The 23,384-nt window shown below is 40.8% G+C and overlaps 1 protein-coding gene across 3 annotated transcripts in view; it reads right to left on the bottom strand.

Moving 5' to 3' along the window:
* Positions 1-4,309: 4,309 nt before the first annotated feature.
* The window catches only part of DNAI3 (dynein axonemal intermediate chain 3), a 73,181-nt gene continuing 54,106 nt past the window's right edge, over positions 4,310-23,384 (bottom strand). For 2 of the 3 annotated variants that reach the window (XM_077771120.1, XM_077771117.1), the window contains 7 exons: positions 21,569-21,699; positions 17,645-17,708; positions 13,449-13,579; positions 11,118-11,322; positions 9,407-9,498; positions 7,855-7,977; positions 4,310-4,613 (listed from right to left, as the gene is read on the bottom strand). In XM_077771120.1, the coding sequence (XP_077627246.1) occupies positions 4,473-4,613; positions 7,855-7,977; positions 9,407-9,498; positions 11,118-11,322; positions 13,449-13,579; positions 17,645-17,708; positions 21,569-21,699 (887 nt within the window). In that variant the 3' untranslated portion in view covers positions 4,310-4,472. The remainder of the gene's footprint in view (positions 4,614-7,854; positions 7,978-9,406; positions 9,499-11,117; positions 11,323-13,448; positions 13,580-17,644; positions 17,709-21,568; positions 21,700-23,384) is intronic. The other variant, XM_077771119.1, reaches the window with a different exon arrangement.

Genomic DNA, 23,384 nt, shown 5'->3' with positions numbered 1-23,384 from the left:
AGGAGATAACACTTATTAAGTACCCACTGAGTGCCAGTTATTTTATACACATTTCCTTTGGGTGAGGTAGGTATTATTATCATCCCCTATTTACAGATGGTATAGCTAAGACTTAGGAGACAGTGCAGCTTGCCCAGGGTGATGAGGCTGGATCCCAAAGCCCTTTTTATTTTCACTACAATGCATGACAGATCAAAAGACTGAAATGAAGAAAAAGAATACTGACCCACAGGACAGTTGGGAAGGAGCTGGAAGCTGTGGAAAGGACTGGAGCCATAGGAACTGGAAGGAGGCACACCAGTTAGCTCCATTTTCATTCACACCCAGTATTCCCACATCTTCCATTATAGGAGATCAGCCTCTCAGCTTGAGCCCCAATGTGAAGTGAAGAGCCCTCAGAGAGAACTCATCCCAGGAAAGGGGGAGGCAACACAGTGTATTGGCTTGAGTCCCAAAGCCTTGGAGTCCAAGAAAGGTGAGCATTCTGAGTGGTCTGACTCATCCCACCCCAACCTTTTTCCTTCCCCCTCTCCTTCCATACACACCAGACTTGCACTGAGATCTAAAGGCTCTCTCTGGCTTCTTTTGCTCTCTCTCCCAATAAATATCTTGTACATCTAGGCTTGCCTTGGCGTTAGCTTCATGCTAAACCTAAACTGACACAGAAGCATTGTCCCATCGCCTTCCGCCATGTTACAGGCCATTAGGCAGTTCTAGTGGTTGATAGAAGGGAGCCTTGAGTTCCTGGTGGTTGCAGGCTTGTTTGTGGATGAACTTGAGTCAACTTTCATCCCAGGAACTACAGGAAACACCTGGGGGCATTTTGCAGAAAGATGAGATACCAGATAAGCGGATGGGGCAAGATCCCATGAAACTTTGGCTGTGGTTGTTTGTGTGACCCCACTGGTGGCCATAGGCTGGTGAGATGATGAAGAAAATTAAGGTTATAAACTCATAATAAAAGTATATTAAACTGATAATAACTGCTATCATAAGCAAGATGAACCACATATTTAGTTTCTATAGAAAGAATATTATAATCGTGTTGTACATGTAAATTAGGTAAAATAAAGGCAAAAATTTATTGCTTGCTATATGCTAGGCACTATACTAAGCTCTTTATTTGATAACCCTAAGGCAGACACTTAGTCAATATCCATTACCCCCTCTTCTATGCTAATAAAACCCTCTTTTGTTTGAACAACAATGAACCAGCTCCAGGTAATGGCTTATGTCACATGATCATGACACTCCTGTTCTCCATGGTCCCAGCTTCTCCTGCACTAAGAGGTGTCCACACAACTCAGTTCTGTCCACAAGACCTGAGCAGAAGTCTGCTGGCATGGAGACGGAGGACTGAGTCATGAGAATGCTTCTCCTAGAAGACTACAGGGGCAAATCCCTCACCCTCTTCAGATCTTTGCTCAAATGTCACCTTCCCAGTAACACCTACCCTGAACACCTGTTTAAAATTGTAGAGCCAGGCATAGCATAGGACTCAAAACATTATTTTTTTTCTTTAGGGCAAGACATGAAAACAAAATAGGGGAAATTGCCAGAGAAAGTGCAGAATAGCAAGTACTGATGCCTTGGGACAGGAACATGCCTTGTATGTTTGGTGAATTGGAGGGGGCTGGCGTGACTGGGCTGCTGCAGTGTGGGTGAGGAGAGAGAGGTGAAACAGGATGACCATGGACAGCCTGATCACACAAGGGCTTGCAGGTCCCAGGAAAGCCCAGGCTCATCGTCTGAGTGAGCTGGGAAGCGGAGGAGGAGCTGAGAAGAATGACAGCCTCTGCCTTTCATTCAAAAGTGCTGGGTCGTTGCTGTTGAGGGAGATTGAAGGGGGCAAAGGTGGAAGCAGGGAGAATGGTTAGGGGGCTACTGTGAAAATCCAAACTGGTGACGGTGGTAGCTTGGACAAAGGTGGTAGCAATGAGGAAAGAAAGAAGTGATCAGGTTCTAGATGTATTTTGAAGCTATTGTCAACAAGATTTGCTCACAGATTAGGTATGGATTGTGAGAGGAGAAAAATGATGGATGATGTCTAGGTTTTTGCCTGAGCAACTGAAAGCAAGGTGATTAGGAGGACTACTGTGAGAATGGGTTTTGGAGGGAAATCTATTCCCTCAATTTTGGACATGCTTAAATTTGAGATGCCTATCATATATCCAAGTGGCGACATTAAATAGTCAAGTGGATATACAGCTCTTGATATCCTAGGAGAAGTTCATGACAGGGATATAGGTAGTATTGGAAACTATGAGATTGGATGGATTTACATAAGACATAAGTATGGATCAGGAAGAAGGGAGAGAGGGCAGAAGGGAGAGTGGGGAGGGAGGGTGGGAGGAAGGAAGGAAAGAAAGAAAGAAAGAAAGAAAGAAAGAAAGAAAGAAAGAAGGAAAGAAGGAAAGAAGGAAAGAAGGAAAGAAGGAAAGAAGGAAAGAAGGAAAGAAGGAAAGAAAGAAGGAAAGAAGGAAAGAAGGAAAGAAAGAAAGAAAGAAAGAAAGAAAGAAAGAAAGAAAGAAAGAGATGGAGAGAGAGGAGGATATGGGGGGAGGGAGGGAGGAAGGAAGGGAAGAAGGAAGGGAGGAAAGAGGGAAGGAAGGAAGGAAGGGAGGAAAGAAGGAAAGGAAGGGAAGGAAAGAAGAAGGAAAGGAGGGAGGGAGGAAGGGAGGGAGGCTGGAAGAAAGGAAGGAGGGATAGATGAAAGAGAAAGAAAGAAATATAGTTCAAGTGCAAAGTTGAGCCCTGGGACATTCCAATAATGATGATGCTAACATGTGCCAGGCACGGCCACCTTATATGCAGATGCTCATTTACCCCTTGTAAAAATGTTGCAAGGTAAATCCTCTCACCTGACCTGATAGTAGGGGAATCTGTTTCACAGCAATATGTTATCCATCCAAAGGCACACGGATGGTTAAGTGCTACTATCTACCTGACTTTTGAGATGAATAACTTTGAGTTTAATGTCCTCCAGTAACTTAACAACCTTGGCATCATCCTTTGTCTTGTATTCCCCATCCAACCAGCCTTTCAGGTCTGTTTTCACATTAAGCTTCAGTACTGGCATGTGCTAATCCCTTACCTTGAACCACGACTACTGCCTCCTAATAGGATTTCCTGCCATTCACTTCTCCCCACTCTAATCCATCCCTTATCTACCTAAAAATAAAGCTGATCGTGTCACCTTCCTGCTTAGCCCTTCTATTAATTCCCCATTATCTGCAAACTATAATCCAGCCTCTTGAGTTTAGTTTCCAGAAACCTTTACAATCTGGTTCCAAGCTACTTCTCCAGTGTCATCTGCTACCCTCCCTGCAGCCCTGTCTCCCATGCCAGTCACTTTCCTGTGACATTGAACCTCTGGTTGAGACACACCAAGCTCTTTTGCAACTGTTTCACGTGCTGTTTCCTTTTTGTGCCCAGACTGGTTAGCCACTCCCCCTCCCCAATACAATCTTGATTAGAGGACAGGACCATGGGCACTGTGTCTTGTTCCACATCGCAGAAGAAAACTCAGTTTTTCACCTTTAAGGATGATGTTATCGTAGGATTGTTTCAGAGCCCCCCTGCTTTTTGTAATTGCTAAGAATTTATTGTTGTTTTGTCATGAACTGATGTTGAATTTTATCACATTTTTCTGTGTCCATTTGGTATAAAAAATTCTCTCCTTTATTTATTTAAAATTTTTAAAAATGTTTTATTTATTTTTGAGAGGGAGATAGAGACAGCATGAGCAGGGGAGGGTCAGAGAGAGAGGGAGACACAGAATCTGAAACAGGCTCCAGGTTATGAGCTAGCTGTCAGCACAAAGCCTGATGCGGCGCTCGAACCCACGAACTGTGAGATCATGACCTGAGCCGAAGTCGGACGCTTAACCGACTGAGCCACCTAGGCACCCCATATATTCTCTCCTTTAATCAGTCACTTATTTTCTACTGTTAAATTAACCTTATATTCCCTGGGTAAACCCAATATATCTTTATGTAGAATCCTTTTTTTTTATACATATATTTCTGGCTTCAGTTTACTAATACTTAGCACATAGTCCTTCTATCTGTCAGGGGCCTGGGGAGAGCAGTGTTTGTAGGGGCAGCCAAAAGCAACCTGATAATTGGGAGCCAAGTTTGATTTCCACTTCTCTCTGAGATTAGGGGCTCTAAATGGATGTCAAGGCCTGGGGGTGAAGGGGAGGCCTGAAGCTCTGTGTTACTAGAGGAAAGTGAAAATTTCATTATTGGTAACCTTCATATTCAGTACAAAGTTCAGTACACATTCAATCCAAAAATCAAAACAGATCTTGTTGTGATAAATCATGTTTTAATTATAGTGAAATAAAAGGTTAATACTTACAAGTAAACCATGTTTAATTCGCTAGCTCACCTTACATAAAAAATAATGAATAAAAAGAAAAGAAAGCCCTACCAAGTCCCCCAAACACCCCTGCGGAAAGCTTTTCTACCTCATAAGTCCATGAATGACATCCTCTCTGGCATTTTGATGAGGCCAAGGTTGATGAGGGTGTTCTTTTCCAGTTCTAAGTAACTGTCATAGTCGTCTCTCAATTCAGCCTCCATCTGCTCTTTTGACTTCTGATATGTTTTCTAGGGTGAAAAACCAAGTCATCCCAATAAAACATTGACAGCTAGAAGTACCAAAGGAAAGAAGGGGCTAGTTTTGAGCAGTTGGCCTAGCCGCAGCTCTCTGGGGGGGGTTCGAGGGAAGGCACCTCTGGCGCGGGAGGGAGAGTGGCTGCTAGCTCTGAAGGAGAGTGGCAGAGAGCGAGTGGAGAAGTGTGTGCACATTTCTGTGGCCCAGGAAGCCTCCTGCTTGAGGCTGGTTCTCCATCGTGGCCAGCAACTCTTCTCTAGCAGGGGTCCCATGAAGGTCTCCTTGTGGAGAACCAGGAAGTGGGGAACATATGGCCCTTTGACACCTCTCTCCAAAAATAAAAACAAAAGCCCCCTGTCTAGTCTTCTTCCCCATGACTCTTGTGTCCTTCGTGTAGTCTGGGGTGTGGATAATTGACTAGAGGTTGAAGAAGTCTTTTGAATTCCTCCCTCTACCAAGTCCTGTGTCAGAGGCATAGCTTATAGATTGCATGGAAACTGCTATTTTTTTCCAGCTTTGGGTCTCCAGCTGAAATTCCAGTTAGAAAAATTCCCATTTTATGTGCTGTTGGAGCTATGATTGCTATTATTTTTCATGAGGTGAGCTGTATCCAGACTCAGTGTTTGCAAAGAGATGGGGGTATGGTTTCCCTCGGATTTGGGGGTCAATGTGTACAACCTAATCCCTGGCCACTGCCGCCAGTTCCTGGCTAAGTGCTATAAACATTTTAACTCATTTAATCTCTACTACAGTCCTCTGAGGTTGTTACAGTGTGTTCCCGTTTTCCGTTTTATCAGCAGTTGTTTGTTAGAAGATATTTCTCACAATTAGTTGTTTTAACTTGCTGACACTTTTCATGTTCTTTTTCTTTAATTTATTTTTTATTTTTTATTTTTGAGGGTCAGAGAGAGACCGGGCGAGCAGGGGAGGGTCAGAGAAAGAGAGAGACACAGAATCAGAAGACAGCCTCCGGGCTCTGAGCCAGCTGTCAGCACAGAGCCAGACACGGGTCTTGAACCCACCAACCGTGAGATCATGACCTGAGCTGAAGTCAGATGCTTAACCGACTGAGCTACCCAGGCGTCCCAACACTTTTCATGTTCTAAATGTAACAGAGGAGCCCTTTTAAACCCATTCACTTATCCCCAATCTAGTTCCGGAGAAAATTTGAGAAGTGGTAGCTCTACTTAAAAGAGGGTGCCTTTTAAGTAGAGGATAAAAGGGGGTGCCTGGGTGGCTCAGTCGGTTCAGGTTCCACCTCTTGTTTTCAGCTCAGGTCACAATCTCACCATTTGTGAGTTTGAGCCCCTCATCAGGTGCTGCTCTGACAGGCAGAGCCTACTTCCAATCCTCGGTCTTCGTCTCTCTCTGCCCCTCCCTAGCTCTTGCTCACACACTGTCTCTAAATAAATAAACTTAAAAAAAACAAAAAACAAAAAACAGGGCAACATGTCAAATGGAAATGAAGTTACAAGAAGAAGTTGGAGAAGTTTTTGAAACTCAGGCACATCATACAATTTCAAGATACGATTATTATAATATTTAGGTGTTTTAAAAGTATTTCATATGCAAATTAGTTTCAGATTACCCATCAGTCTACTTGCTTCCACTGAGGTGGATAATTAGGAGCTGTCACTATGGTATTTAAGCACTCACAATAATCACGGATAATTTCTGGTATAAAGGAAGGGTGTCAGGTTATTTCCCACAACAGAATTTCAATCAGTATTTGTGAGTGTGTGAAAGAACAGACAAAGGCCAATTTTCTGTAGCAGGCGAAACAATGAAAATTAATTAACTGGTATTCTTTTATGCCTTGTGACCACTAAACTATGTCTTTTGAAATGAGGCCCTTTGCTTTTATTACACTAATGTGTCTAGCAATAAGTGATAATATTAACGTTAAAATCTCTACATGCTCATGCTTTTAATTGAGACCCAGGGTCTCACATGAAGAACAATGTTGGAGGAGGTTATATATTTGGCTATAAGGAATCTATAAACGGGATCCGTGGTGAAATTGCTGGTGACAAAAGGCCTAGGAAGGGGAGGAGCAAGAGAGAAGTAGAAACACAGACTGAGGTGACCCCTGAGAGAAAGAGAGAAGGGCTGAATTCACAGAGTGAAGGCCCAACTTCCAGTGGTGAGGGGAGACCAATGAAGTGACAGAAGTCGTAGCAAACAGAGGCCAGGAAATGGGAAGGTGAGGGGCTTCAGAGCTTTGGTTTCCTTTCTGGTAGAAGGATGTGTCCTCTACCAAATTCTCCTCTACCTCAAATTTTACAGCTCCTATGTATCATATTATAGTAAAATTCATACCTATCTGTCTACATACTGGTTCCCATTTACTGAAAGTCTACTATTTGTCAGGTTCCTGAACTGAAAGCCTAATCCTAAAAGGTAGTTCTCAGTATTCCCACTTAAGAAAATTTTTTAAAAATATTTATTTTTGAAAGAGAGAGAGAGCATGCACAAGAGTTGGGGAGGGACAATGAGAGAGAGGGGGACAGAGGATCTGAAGTGCTAACAGATCTGACAGCAGAGACCCTATGTGGGGCCCAAACTCACGAACTGTGAGATCATGACCTGAGCTCAAGTTGGACGCTCACCTAGCTGAGCCACACAGGTGCCCCAGCATTCCCATTTTAAAGACAAGAACTGAAGCTTGGCAACGATATGAGCCTTGCTCCAGATTTCATAGCTAGTAGTGGTAGAGCTGGGATTTGACCCCATGTGTCTTGAATCTGTATTCTACTCTTTTTGCACTACTATTTTTATTTTTATTTTTTAAAAGTAATCTCTGCACCCAATGTAGGGCTTGAACTCACTACTCTGAGATCAAGGGTCTGATGCTCTACTGACTGAGCCAGCCAAGTGCCCCATGCACTATCATGTATTATTTCACCAGATGTTAAAATTCTATATAATAAAAGATTCCAAATTTTGAATCATTATATCTATAAATATTTAGATGCCTTTGTATCTAGAGGACTGGGAAATGATGGAAAATTTCAGAGACTTAAGTTGGATAGAATGTAGGTAGTTGTTCAATTGCTAACTGTCACTCATGACAAGCTAGGAACTCAGAGAAATACCCTCTTGACTCTCATGAGAACAGAAGAAGAATGTGAAGAGGCATAATTTTCCTATTGAAACTGTGGAATCAGCCAAGCATACATATTTCCACTAGGGTTACAGGAAGGCAATGGCTTTTGTTTCTGAAATTTCACTTACAGTTTTTTTCTTCTCAAGTTCCAGATCCATTTCTTTCTTTTCCTGCTCACGAATTTTCTTACGCTGTTCTACATATTCCAGATGCTTGACTTCTCTTTCAAAGTAGTAGCTAATGCTTGATACCTATTAGAATCACAGACCTGTGAGAGGGGAGCCCACACAGAAGTCCCCATGTTCTTCACAAGGCTCTAGAAGAATTCCTGCTGCTTGTAATTCATTAGGTGGCTTGTTTCCTTTGGGATACTGCCCACAGGCCCACTGCCAGAAGAGCGAGCTCAGTGTGGCGGCTACTGTACTTAGGTTCAGGGTCCTGCAAATTGGAGCATTCCATGAAGGGGGGGAGGTGGGAAGGAGAGAACAACAAAAATGTACCGTTTTGTAGAAGAAATACTCGGGGACTGATCTTTTCCGCTTTTCTTACTTCTCACTATTAAGCCCGAGGAAAGTTTCTTATCAGCAACCTAACTTGGAAAGCCCAGATGAGGATATCAGTGTAAACCCTAAAGGGACTGGAAGCAGAGCTGAGCTCCTGGTCCCCTGGGGGACTTAGTGTGTGCACATTAAGAACAGAAGCAGAAAGTCAGTAAAGAGAACTTGGGCAAGGCGGCCACGGGAGGGAAAGCGTCCTGCTTGCCAGTAACTAGGCTGATGTTGGGGCTTGCCATGGATTGCAATCTCTATACTTAATGTTGGCTGTATATATATTTATGTATCTCTGTTCACTGATTTTCTTTTTATCCATGTTTATCAAGTGTTAACATTACTTGAAACCTTTGGGTGGTATCTATGGAAGGCCAGAAGACTGCCCCCACAGCCATGCTGCCTGCAGTACACCAAGTTGAGGGAGATGGGTAGAGGTGGGTGATGGAGAGATGTATCAAAATGTCAGCTGGGCCTCCAGGAAGGGCATCACTAAACTAGGAGTCTCATACTTCACTTACAACCTGAAAATGATATGTTATGACTCCCCAAATCAATTCTTTGTTTTAAAAATTTTTTTAATGTTTTTATTCACTCTTGANGCATCACTAAACTAGGAGTCTCATACTTCACTTACAACCTGAAAATGATATGTTATGACTCCCCAAATCAATTCTTTGTTTTAAAAATTTTTTAATGTTTTTATTCATTCTTGAGAGAGAGAGAGAGAGCATGATCAGGGGAAGGGCAGAGAGGGGGAGAGGGAGAGAGGCAGAGGATCTGAAGCAAGCTCTGTGCTGACAGCAGAGAGCCCACTCTGAAGTTCAAGCTCATGAACCATGAGATCATGACCTGAGCCAAAGTCAGATGCTTAACTGATTGAGCCACCTGGTGCCTCCCAAATCAATTCTTTTCTGAATCTAGGCTTCATTTACTTGCCTTCTCTCTTAGCACATCTGTATTTTTGTGTTTCCAAGCTATGGAATTCATACAACAGAAATACATCCCCTTATTTTGGATTGTATGTTTCTCGTTTTCTTACAGAACAAAAAAGCTGTCATTTCTGAACACTTTTAAAACATACCTCATCAGTATCTGGTCACATGAATCCTCAGAGCCAAACGTTACTAACCTCATTGGCGGACGGGTGACTTAACGTCCAAGGAATTTCCAATATATGCAGTGTCCCATAATAATCAGCTACGGCTATAAATTGCTGCTTGGCTGAAAGATCCAGAAAATGGGAGTGGGGGGGGGAACAAGTCAGCAGTCAGAAGAGCCATACTGGAGGGTAAATATGAAATGTGTTCTTGTTTTGTCATCTTCCAAATGACCTGCTGTGGTTACAGTAATCTTGGCATCTTCATCAGACATTCGTGACTGAGGACCATATTAATGTATAAAGATCATTTTTCCAGTTGATGAAATGGAGACCCTGAGCCTTTGTCAACCACCCTGCCCACTTCAAATCTTGTCTTCTTGGTGCTACTGTAAGGAGTGTGGCTCCTTGCTGAGGTTGACCTTCTGTGTGGCTAGGCCACTGGGCAGACTTGAGAAGTGGGGATAAGACAGGAAAAGATTTTCAAAGAAAAATCATGAAGCCAATTTTCACCAAAGACTTAGTAAGGACTAATGGATACCATTAAAAACACAAAGAATGTTTTCAAGAATTTTAATTTTCTATCTTATCATACGGTTTTTTTTTCCTTTTTCTTATTTTCAGAAGGTTTGGTTTAAATTGTTAAATCCTAGAATCATAATCCTTGGATATATACAAAAGCAATGTTTTGTAGCAAAGATGGAAAAAATCCTATGCTCTGATGACACATATGGCTAAGCAATAGCCACATATTTCTAGCAATAGAAATCTGAAGACTGACTTTCTAAATGTAATATTTCAAAGAGAGAAATGGATAGAAAGACAATTTTATGCATGTACACCTTTAGAAAGAAAGGAAACTTTTATTTTTTTATTTTTATTTTTTATTTCAGAGAGAGAGAAAGAGAGAGAGAGAACATGCTAATTGTTTGGAGGGGCAGAGGGGGAGAGAGAGAAAACCTCAAGCAGGCTCCATACTGAGTATGGATCTCTTTCCCATGATCCTGGGATCATGCCTGAGTGGAAACCAAGAGTTGACCACTTAACTGACTGAGCCACCCAGGTGCCCTGAAACTTCTTTTAAAAGAGGCAAATATACTAGGTTTACATAGAAAGTAGTGCTTGGGTAAAAAAAAGAAATTGGGACAAAGGATATCGATTACATTTCCAAGGAAACATCCTCGAATTTCTGCTTGCTTTGTTATACATATATTTTCCTCATAATTAGTCCAAAGGTTAATGTTTAAATAGATAAATAACCCCAGAGAGTCATTTGATCTCATGAAAAGAATTGCTTGATATTATCTAGGGAAAGGCCCCACAAATGATAAAATATTGAAAATTTGTGACATAATGACAAAGTAAAGATACAAGAATGATTTCATTTGGAAAAGAAGCAGCAGAAGCTAGCAAAAATTTATGGATTGTCCTGTCTGACCTGGAGAAGATGAGAAGGATGCTCTTCATTGTGTGGTTCAAAATCAGCCTCTGCTTGTTATACTAAACATGCCTCAGAACTAATTGTCGATGAAGAAAACAATGAGAGAAACTCAGGTTGTATCGAAAGTTTGGGTGCAAGAAGAAAGGGAAAGGAAGGAAAGAGAAAGGATGGGAGGGATGGACAGAAAAACAAAAACCTGCGAAAAGAAAAGATCAAAGACTTTCCAGATGAATGTCAAAATGTTCCTGAGTTACCCCCCAAAGAAGAAAAATAACTTAGGTCATTTAATCAGAAATAACATACCACTAAAGGTCCAGGGTTTGATGCAGGTAATCATGGTTATACAGATGTTTTGTGACTGGGATGGCTCATGGGTTTTCTCCAGAAGGTCCCAGATATCGATGTATCCATCTTCTCGGCCAATATAGAAGACTCCAGGCCTTGTCATGGACCAGTGGCCTGCTGTGTACCTTTTGGGTGCACAGCATGACTGAAGGAGGGGTCCAATCTTTAAACAAATTTTTAAAAAGACACGTGAAGGTTTTTATTACTTGATGTGTATTCACAATGATTTTCTGTAAGTACATTCAGATGGCTATGATCAGGGAATAGCACAAATTACGCCCACTCAGAACTTCATTTCCTTTTCTTTTAGGGTTTTTATATAATGCCAACTCTTTTCCTTCCTATGTATTTTTTAATGACATTTTTTAAAAATTTTAGTTGGTTTATAGAAGAGATCAAACCTTCCAGTTGAGCTGGAGATTTGGTGGATGTTAGATAAGCAAAGGTTATAAGGAATTTTTGCTTATACCTTTATTTTGCTGTTGAGTGTCTGTTTCCCATGGAAACGACTTTGGCAGCCAGGAAAAGAGCAAATAGAAAGTCAGTGCCAGCTGTGAGCTGCATCCAATGCCTTACAAATCCTATTTGGAAAAGATTTTAGGCCAGCAAAGCATTACAAGATCATCTTCTCTTTTCTTCACCATGGATAATTTGTCCTCTTTGGGAAGTTTTCATAGAGAGAAAAAATATCAGAATGTGCTTTCTTCCCATTGTCCTGCTCCACTTGGCAATCAAGTTTATCTCCTTGTATCTGAAGAGACTAAACTAAACTGTGGGGCTGTTTCCTACCATCCAAGACGTGCAGAAGAAACTTCCTTGTGGAAAATGAAGAGTGTCTTAGATTCATGGGCTCCTTAGAGGTGACACTCCAATTCTGTCCTTGCTCACCTTGCCCAGCTACTTCCATTTCTGGGGGTAACGAGGTTCCTGACCCCCGAATAGTCTATGGACAACCTTGCCTAATTTTCTTTCTCTTTAATGAAAAACGGATACTTTTTCACTGTAAAAAAAATTGAACATACAGAAGTACATTGGTATAAAGTAGAAGTCCTTTAGTGGATGGTCTCTCTAAGTAGTTTCCAGTTATTTCAATGACAGACTCGTACATATATTCACACAGTTATTTGTCTAAGTTAGAGTTCCAGAAGTGAAAGAGTTAGGTCAAAGAATACATATACATATACATATGGATATATGTATATGTACATGTATATGTAATCACTTTATTTAAAGAATATATATATTCTTTATTAAAGAATATATGGATATTTTTATTCTTTTTATTCATTTTATTCAAAAAATATATATTCTTTGTTAAAGAATATGTATTTGAATAAATATAAATTTAAATAAGTGTAAATTCATTATTATTATATATGTGATTATTTTTTCAAAGAATATATATTACAGCTATGAAATAAAAAAGATATATATCAAATTTTGGTAATCTTTTTTTAAAGTTTATTTATTTTGAGAGAGAGCATGAGAGGAGAAGGGGCAGAGAGAGGGAGAGAGAGAATCCCAAGCAGGGTCTGTGCTGTCAGCGCAGAGCCCGATGCGGGGCTCAAACCCACAAATCATGAGATCGTGACCTGAGCTGAAATCAAAAGTCGAATGCTTAACCAACTGAGCCACCCAGGTGCCCCCAGATTTTGACAATCTTCTTACATTGCCCACTGAAGAGACATGCCATACTGGTTTCCCCACACCCTTGCTTCACTGGAGTTTTTCAGTCTTTCCAGTTTTTGGTAGTTTAACTTCTATTTGCCTGGAACCAGGCCCTCTCCTAACCCTGGCCCCCAGAGTTATGGCACTGGCCCCCTGTGGCCTATGCATGTCTCTGGTCTCCTGGCGATGGACCCCTTAGCTTGCTTACTCCTGCTTTCTGAACCTGCGGACATATTCCTAGTGCAGAAGCAAAGGTAACAGACTCAATGCTTCTCCTTGGACTTTGGACAGTAACTAGCATTCCATTGTGTATTTTAAGGGGGCGGAAAAAACATAAAGCCAATCAATCGCCTACAATACATATTTTGAAGAAAAGACTGTTAGATCTTAGCAAGAGACTTAAATACTGTTTCCTCCCCTCAGGAAAGAAAGGCAAATGCTTATATTTTCAAAAGACTTACAGTGGTTCTGCTGACAAGCTGGAACCCAAGCCATCTGTTCTAATTTGTCTAATAAGTATCCCCAGGGCACTGTTATGTCAGAACAGTCTGTTGTTCCCATTGTCTTTCTCAGTAACAAAGGACCATACACACCCACTCTTCCATTTTTCAGGCAACTTACCGGAACACCTTCTTTCCAGATGGCCAAGTTCCATCCCCCAATGGTGAGGATAATGTCCTTGTAAAAAGGTGACCTCTGAACAGTGTGGACAGCTCCATCATGGATGGTGTAAAGGTTCACTGGCTTCTTTGCTGTTGGGGTGGAAAAGGTCATTTCATCATTAATGATAGTGTTTACATTCCTGCATGAAGGTCTCGATTAATGGGATCCAAGAGTAGACAACCAGAGGTCAGTTGGGGTAAATGATTCTGTCAAGGGACAGCTCTTCCTCTTTTTATGGAAAGTCCAGAGAATTTCCATCAAGGCCATTTTTCCAGCTGAAAGGAATACTTCATGTTCTTATTCATTTACTCAATCATTCATTCATTTAGTTCGTCAAAATGTATTTGTGGATTGCCTATATGTACTTATAGGTACTGTAGATGGCTGGGTGAACAAGGGTTAATAAATGAACATGATCCAGCCCGCATGGAGCTTACAGTCTAATGGAAAAGGCAGATATTCAATAAACAATGTCCAATATCCAATAAACAAATCCAAAGTATGTAATAAAAATATGTTAAAAGTGTTATGGGGGAAAATTACAAGAAAGATAATAAGGGACATCCATAATTTGGACTGAATGGTCAGAAAAGACTTCTCTGAAGATGAGTCATTTAGTTCTTTGTAGCACTTTGGTATGGGAATATTTTTTTAAATTTTTTAATTTTTATTTATTTTTGAGAGAGAGAGAGACAGCGTGAGCAGGGGAGGGTCAGAGAGAGAGGGAGATACAGAATCTGAAATAGGGTCCAGGCTCTGAGCCAGGGGTCAGCACAGAGCCCGATGCAGGGCTCAAACCTACCAACCATGAGATCATGACCTGAGCTGAAGCCGGATGCTTAACCTACTGAGCCACCCAGGTGCCCTGGTATGGGAATATTTTAATGTGGGAACATAATAATGCGGGAGTATTCCAGACTGGGGTAACAACGCACACCAAAGTCCCGGGGAGAGAAGTGCTTAGTGCTTTTATAAACTTGAGGAAGACATTAAGACTGAAGTCTGGTAATCCCAGCGAGAGACATATGAAACAGAGGGGGACCAGGAGGGTCCAGACCATGCAGGGCCTTGTAGGAGAGGAGTTTAGATTATATTCTAAGTATAATGTGTTTCCATGAGTCCTTTAGGCCTAGAAGACAATCTGACTGATTTCCAAAGATTCTCTGACTACTGTGAAGAGAATGGATTAACAAGAGGTTAAATAAAAAAAGAGGGGATGCCATAAGAAGTAGTTCTGGTGAGAGAGCATGGTGGCTTGGATGAAGGTGATGCTTGGATGCTCTTGATGAAGAGCATCACATGGAGAAGAGTGGATGCTCAAGAAACACGTGTGAGCTGGAATTGACAAGACTTAGAGATGGCTTGAGCAAGAGGGCTGAGAATAACTGCTTTCTGGCAGGAGCAACTGGAATCCATGGAGTTTCCATTTACTCCCACTGGGAAGACTAAAGGAGGAGCAGGTTTGGACGTTAAGATCAAGGGTTCCCTTTAGTCTCTGCTCCAGTCTGGGGGTCCTCCTTTCCCCTAGGGTGTCTACCCCACCATTGCTGGGGTCTCCTCTCCCCCAGGCCTGGCTGCAGAGCTGGCTGCTCCCCCCTTCTTGCTGCCCACCCCACCTTAGGGATGGCCATAAAGATATGTGCCTATCTAGACCAAACCATAATGTCTGGCTATTTTATAACCAAACCTGAACTTATTGTGAATCCCATCATACTGATAGCTATGTGAAAGCTGGATTTTTTTTCTCAGAACCCCATGGGGACATTGAGCAGAAACATACACAACCCCCTACTAAATCTTGCTCACAAAACAGAGTTTCAAAGAGGTATTTATCCACCCATATTCATAGCAGCATTATTTGCAATAGCCGAAATGTGGAAGCTACCCAACTATCCACGAACAGATGAGGGAATAAACAAAATATGACACATACATACAATGGAATATTATTCATCCTTCCAAAAGAAGGGCATTCCAACTTATGCTACAACGCGAGTAAAACTTGAGAATATTCTGTTAAGGGAAAGAAGCCAGTCACAAAAATACTGTACAATTCCACTTATATGAGGTATCTATAGTAACCACATTCATAGAGACAAAACGTAAATGGTGGCCGCCAGAGGCTGAGGGCAGAGGGGAACAGGGAGCTGGTGATTCATGGGTGCAGAATTTTAGTTTTACAAAATGGAAACAGCCCTGGAGATTGGTTGCACAACAATGTGAACGTACTCAATAGTACATTCTAAACTTAAAACTGTTAAGTTTTAATTTGTTAATTTAAGTTTTAATTTGTTAAATTTGTTAAGATGGCAAATTTCACACTTAGGTGTATTTTACCACAATCTAAAAATTATTATTATTATATCTTTTCCTTCCCTTTGTCCTTTTAAGGACCTTTAGTTCCATTTAGCAATGAATATAACTGTCCTTAGGTTATTAAATGGAGTACCAGAGGCCCCAGGCCAAGTTGCTATGAGAAAATTACAATAAACAAAGAAGTAGTTTCCAAAATCATTATCTAATGCAGGATTCAGAACAGTGATGTGATTAAGAGCATAGATTGCCTAGGTTGAAACGCTGGCAATGCTGGTAGGTACCCCAGAGGGATGCTGTGAGGATTAAGTGAACTAATCCATGGAAAGTACTTGGAAGAGTGCCTGAAACATGGCATGTGCCTCTTTGTGAGTAGAACATATGAAATAATTATGTCAATTGTTATTTAGCCTGTGATTTGTTTTTTTGTCTTGTCACTTAGATCATCTGGAAATTTTGTTTTATTTGGACTTCTTTATCACACATATCTCATTCAGGATAATATATCTTTCAGAACCTTCTTCTTAGAAGAGGAAATTCTCCTTCCTGACTTGTTGTTGATAAGAACATGGAGTTCCTAGCAAATAAGAAGGACTGGGTCCCAGTAAATGCCTCATCTTTACTCAGGTACACTCCACAGTGTTTATGAAAAACATTAGGCTGGTAGCTCCTAAGGAAAACACTGCCAGTTCACAGAATGCCATTAGGAAAGCAGCGCACAACTTAGAGAGTCTATACATTGACTTTCCCTGACGTTCAACATTAACCAATGGGAACAACAGTGTTGTTTAGCTTTCCATGTTACAAAAGGCCTGACTGATGATTCTAAAGTATTTTAAAGTAATGTGGTGATTTCAAGGTATCTTTTAAGTAAGTGGTGAAAGCTATTTCTCATTTTTTTTTGCGGTGAACTAAAAGTCAAGAAATTAAAAGCAACTCTTCTTCTCCTTTACCAACCCACATCCTATTGGTCACAAAGTCCTTCCATGTTGACTGCCAGCTCTCTCTTATATTTCCTCTGCTGTGCACCCCTGTTACCATGCCCGTACTTAGTCCTCTCCATCTCTCATCTAGACTATTCCAGGTGGTCATCCTACTTCTATTGTAAGTCACACCAACAAATTAATCCAGTTCCAGCTCTCCTGCCGGAGTTTCTGATTATACTGGTGGCACCAGGAGAAGGTTCAGAGCTTAGTAGGCACTCTTAGCCATTTGGACCCAATTGTCCTTCCTGGCACCTCTCCTGCTGCACTCTCTATGGGCTATGCTTTGGCTACGAGAGCTCTCTGTGTCCTAATTGTTCACTGCTCTTTTGGGCTTCCTTGTCTTTGCATTTATTATTCCTCCTACTTAGCAGGTCTTTCTCCAACTGGAAAATTGCAATCCATCCTTTAAGATCCAGCTCAACTGTATCTCTCTTCAGTGGGGCCCTTTCTTAATAGCCCAAGAGAGCTGGTCCCTTTCTGGGTTTCCACATTACTCTGTGTTTGCTTCTAATCATGGCACTAATGACAGTGTAATGTCATCATTTGTTTACGTTTTCGACTTTTCTAATAGATTAAGGACCTCCTCTGGGGGAGAATAATATCTTGTTCATCTTTTTTTAAACGTCTATTTATTTATTTTGAGAGCGAGAGAGAGTGAGCACTCACACACCTGAGCAGAGGAGGGGCACAGAGAGAGGGAGAGAGAATCCCAAAGTGAGAGGCCCTCACTTTGAGTAACAAATGCAGAGACAGGACCTCAGGGGCCCGCCTCCCTCCCACTAGCAAGGCCAGGCTTACTCAGCACTTTGTTCCAAAGAGTAACTTATTCATAACAGAGGAATCATCAAAACTTACCCATCAATCGACCAGTTTCAGGGTCTCTTTCCATTTTCCAATCTGTGTATATCACTCCACCTTCCTAAAAATATTACAGGTTCTTGATGAGCACAAAGACAACTTAAGGGACTAAAGATCTATTCGTGTGCTAAGACGGACTGTGTGCCCCAAACAAAAACAAAGCCACAGGCTAACATAATCAAATGGTAATTCGATACAGTGCAGGGAAGGCTCAAAAATTGTTTACATTGAACAAAAAAAGGAATTTGTTAAATTTTTATTGTCACATAGTGAAATGGAGAACACGGGCATTTATGGAGATACTCTATGTACACAAGTTCCAACTGCTGATTTTCTAAAGCTTTGTTAATCAGAAATTGTCCCCTGGACTGAAAGCTCCAGGAAGGGACCTGGTCTGACTCGTTCAGTGATTTGTTGTCAGCATGATACAAAGTCAGTATTTTTAAAATTTTGTGGAGTAAGAGGAAAAAAGGGAATATAAATTCATAATATGGTGTCATTACCTTTTAAAGTTGAGAACAGGAAGCAAAGTTCCACTTAAATAACATAACCATTAATAATATATATTCCAGCTCTACTTATGGCCATTTTAAGGAGTGGGGAAGTCACGGGGACCTGCTGAAAAGAAGGGACAGAAACAACCACACAAAGGGAAAAGACGCAGAACCAGTGAACAGCAGAGGTGGCAGAGGTTTAGAGAAAGCGTTTAGTCGCATGCCTGGTTTTATAGAAGGAGCACAGAGGCTGAGAGAGGTGAAACAATGTAGTCAAGGTTGCCCAGACGCAGTCTCCTAATTCCAATGTTTTTCTCACTGGATAGTAAGAGGAAAACACAGAGAAAGGTGTCTAAAAAGAGGGATTGAGGGGACTCGAAGGATGGCTTGGGACGCGTAGGCGAGGGAGAGGAGAGGGGAAAAGACTGGAGTATTGCAAAGCGAGGTATGCTCCCTGGGGCCAGGACCCACTCATTCGCTCCTCTGTGCTTTTGTTCATTAACTCATGTAACAAACAAGGCCTAAGTGTTGTGTTAGAGATACGGGGTCAGAGGATAAGCACTCCTTCCATTCATGCTTCTCCGAGTCCGAGGGAGCAGAGACCGGAGCGTGTCTGCTGCACAGACCTGGTCTGTTGCCTGTGGCACATCACCCGCAGTACCACTGATTGAGTGCACAGCGTTGCCAGGGTTGTTAGGACCCAGCCCTTGCTGGAGTCCCATAGGAGAGTTATCAATACCTCCTGGCTCTCACAACTGATATGTGGAAACCGAACCAAGTCAAAGAGGAATAGCCTGAACCAGGTTAATAAATACATGTTGAAGGCCCATTATATCATCAGCCTCCTAGTTGGGAACCTTCCCATCCTTCTCCATCCACTTACCTTTTTCTGAGAATTCTACTCCTCTTACACCTGTGTTGACATTCTTGGCCCCACCGCTCATGCCCTCTTCATCTCTGGGTTAGCCCACTTGAAATCACTGCCTCCCTGGTCTCTCCACCTCCCTGGCTCCACTTCCTCATGCTTCAGCCCTGAACTGGCCAGTCTAGACCCCAGAAGGGTTTCCCTTATTCTCTCTAACCAAAGTCAGCCACGTCAAGGGTTGGAAGAAGGGTTGGAAGAAGAGCATTCTACCCGCATGTCAGCCCATGAGGGTAGGGAATTTTATCTGTTTGTCCATAGCTATATTCCTGGGGCCAAGAACAGTGCCTGACTTATAGTAAATGCTCAATAAATATCTGCTGAATGATGGATGAAGTTAATTCTTTCAAGGACAAGGGCTCGAAAGGCAAGAAACAGTTTGGCATAGAAAAAGAAAGAAAAATCAGAGCAGCTGAAGGGAGAGGAGGAGATTGGTGCAGATGGGGGTACAGAGATAGGAAGGAGCCATGTTATGAAGAATCTTGTAGGCCACAGTGTGAGGAGTTTGGATTTTATTCATGGTTGAATGAGTTGTCACCGAACAGTTTAAGCAGAGGGTATTATACTTTAATTTATATTTTAATATCTCATGGTCATTCATCTTTCTAAAGCTGTCATTTCCTGATTTAAAAACTCTGGTGTGCACAGAAACAGTTATATGGTTCTACTTACATGAGATATCAGGAATAGTCACATTCATAGAGACAAAGTAGAATGGGGACTGCAATGGGCTGGAAGCAGAAGTGAATGGTGGGTTATTGTTTTAATGGGTACAGAATATCAGTTTGGGATGATGAAAACGTTCTGGAGATAGATGGATGCTCAATGATATGAATGTATCTAATAGCACTGAATTATACACTTCAAATTTGTTAAGACGGTAACTTGTTATTTACATTTTTCCAGAATTAAAAAGAAATTAGAAGCCCAAGTTATAAAAATTAACAGTCCAAGTTATAAAACAAGTATCTGTTTGGTAAGTGCCCCAATGCTTACCAAATGAAATTCAAATTCCCTAACATGGCAGAAAAGGCTCTTTGACTGGATCCCACCCTAGCATTCAAGGTATAACATTTCCTCTCGCACAAATGATTCCACTGTCTCCAGACAAATCCCAGACTCTGGTTATTCCAAAGCATCATTTAGGCTGTTACTTCTGCTGGGAATTGTACTCTCATCCTGATCTTTCAGATGCCTCCCCAACCTCCAAAGTCCCTGCAAACAGTCTGGCTTCCCTAACCTCCCCTGTTCTGTCCCCATGGCCTCTGGATGGGCACTGACATAGATAATGCTCTTAACGTATCTGCTCCACAACTAGGCGGCAAGGGCCCTGTGGACAGGAACTGTGCTGTTGATTCATGTCCGACCCAGGGCCTAATGCTGTGCCTGGTGGGTGGTGTGCTCCGGAGAACTGATGTAATCTACTAATCTCATGATACTGAAGTGTGAACTCAGGCTGCATTCTAGTGAGGCTGACCTATGTATGGCGTCTTCCCATGGCTTAGGAGAAAAACTCCTTATTGCAGGGAAATAGAGTCATGAATGAAGATTATTAGGATTAAGTGAGATATAATTTGGAAAATACCTGGCACAGACCCTGCCATATAGAAAATGTCCAATAAATATGTCTACTTTGGTTATTATAATAAGTGCCAAAAAAGGGCAGTCATTATAATTATTATATCCAGTTGTTACTTTTGAACTGAGTGAGTTTTGCACTCTGTTTTCTACTACATTTTGCTAGCTAACAAAACAATATATTTTCTTAATTAATCTCTAACATTTAGCATGGTTTCTTCTATATGGTGTGGGTGTTCGATAAATATTTGCAGGTTGATCAGTAAGTCATTGGTAAAGAAGGTCATACTGAATTTCATAGATTTTTTTCACATTCATCAGGAACATTTTAAATATGAATCTATGAAGTATTACAATTTTTTAAAGATTTTTTAAATTCAGTATGAATAAGTATGTTAAAATATGGGACTAGTATAGATATTGTAAGCCTTCATAAAGCAAATGTACAATACAGGTTGTAATGAAACAGAGAAGAAAAGTGGTTGCCAGGGTCTGGGGGCGGGGGTGGGAGAAACAGGAAGAGGTTGGTAAAAGGGTACAAACTTTGAGTTGTAAGGTTAGTGAGTTCTGAGGATATAGTGTAAAACATGGTGACCACAGTATAATACTGTATTATATAGTTGAAAACTGCTAAGAGCATATAACTTAAATGTTGACACACACACACACACACACACGCACACGCACACAGGCACAAAGATAAATATGTGACGTGATGGATGTATTAACTAACTAGATGGGGAGGGAAGCCTTTCTCAAAATATATGTAGATCAAATCACTATGATGTACACCTTAAATATCTTACAATTTCATGTACATTATGCCTCAGTGAAGCTGATATTGAGACTGTATATATAATGAAGACTATACATATATAAATATATATATAACATGTATAAATAAAAGAGCAGGTAATTCTAACTCACCTCTGTTCCGACAAAGAACTTTGTGCAGAAATCCTCTATAGGCTTGAGATTGTTGCCCAAGCCACCTTCCAGACTCTGGTACAGGTTCATCTCTCCTGCCTTCATTGCTTTGCTCTGGGCTGATACTTTGTCTTACAGAGGAGTATGAATAGAAGAAGCACATATTTACAGTGAAAGCCCTTTTAAAATATAGTTAGTTAATATTTTCTGCCCCTTGCCACACACATCTGCCCCATTCCCTCTTCAGTGTGGTGAACATAAGTATGAGCATCTTTGGACTTCTAATTTAGCAGTACAACACGTTTTTCAAACCAAAGTGGAGGCAGGAACCCTTGTGTGTAAGATCTATCAAAACCTGCATTGCTGTGTGTGATTAAAGGATCTCCTGGTGGGAAGGGGGAGACCCCTCCACCTACTTTTAGGGGCTTTAAAAAGTTCTATAGCACACAGTTTAAAAAACAGTTCTACATTATTTATATCATTTCAGAATTATTTACATTAAAAATTAAACATAAAATATATCCTCCGGATTACATTACCTTTGATATTCTCAGTGAAACTCTCTAATGAGAAACTCATGTCATTTTGATTCATTTCACATCGTATGGATTTTTTTCAAATAACTCCTGATTAGACTTTTAAGTATCAGACATGATCAAACTTCAAAAAAAATAAATCCATCTAAAGTGTATTACTTGTTTTTCCTAAGTATATAGCACATGCAGGAACATAATTTAACGTTTTCTGATGAGTTCAGGTTTATTACTTAAGAACAGCAGTGATTGTACAGCATTATAGCTGTAATTACACATGCAAACAGAGCATAGTTTATCTGGGGGCAAAACTTCAAACACCATCTGGAACTTCTTTCTTTTTAAAACAAAAGTCTTTTTAAAAACAAAAATGTCATCTTGTTTAAAAACAAAAGTCTTTTTATGAGCTAAGATTAATAAATGTCATTTACTGAAGCTTTGGAAAATAGAGAAAAGCATGAGGAAAATAAGAAAAATCATCCATTATCATATTTCCCAGAGATAACCACCGTTAAAATATCTCCCTACCATTACATTTCTGTGAATACATATATTCTGTGAATACATAAAGGATTTTCTTTTAATTGGGTATTTTAGCTTTTATCCTGTTTTTCTATTCTCTTAAAGATATTATCTAGGATATATTCCCACATCACTTATTAGGATTTTTTTGTTTTTAACTTTTTTATGTTTTTATTTATTTTTGAGAGACAGAGAGAGACAGCATGAGTGGGGGAGGGGCAGAGAAAGAGAGGGAGACACAGAATCTGAAGCAGGCTCCAGGCTCTGAGCTGTCAGCACAGAGCCCGAGGCAGGGCTCAAACTCACAAACAATGAGATCACAACCTGAGCCGAAGTCCCGATGCTTACCCGACTGAGTCACTCAGGTTCCCCTAGGTTTTTAAAAATGTGATATTGAATTTCTTGGAGAGGTGGTAGGGAAATATATGCTCATCAAGCCCTACTCCCCACATCTTAATATATCATCATCTAGATTATATCAACCAGGGGGATACTAACTAATGAACATCAAAACCAACCAACAAACATATAAATGAAAACTAAAATAGAAGAAAACCTCAGCTACACTAAAAATATATATACCATTAAAAAAATTATAACATAATTCTGGACAAGAGTGAAAAACAATTTTGATTTTGTTGGTACAGTCAACCAGTGCTTCCTCTGTTAAGGATCTACATGCTTTGGGCAGTCTCCCTTCCCAAAAGATAAGACATCATAAACAAGTAGCATGGTAAGCCAAACATAAAACCAGACTTGTA

Source organism: Crocuta crocuta, unplaced genomic scaffold (genome assembly GCF_008692635.1).
Source record: "Crocuta crocuta isolate KB4526 unplaced genomic scaffold, BGI_CrCroc_1.0 scaffold125, whole genome shotgun sequence".
NCBI classification, from domain to species: Eukaryota; Metazoa; Chordata; class Mammalia; order Carnivora; family Hyaenidae; genus Crocuta; species Crocuta crocuta.
The sequence above is the reverse complement of the archived record's forward strand: the minus strand, read 5'-3'. Positions and strand labels throughout refer to the sequence as shown.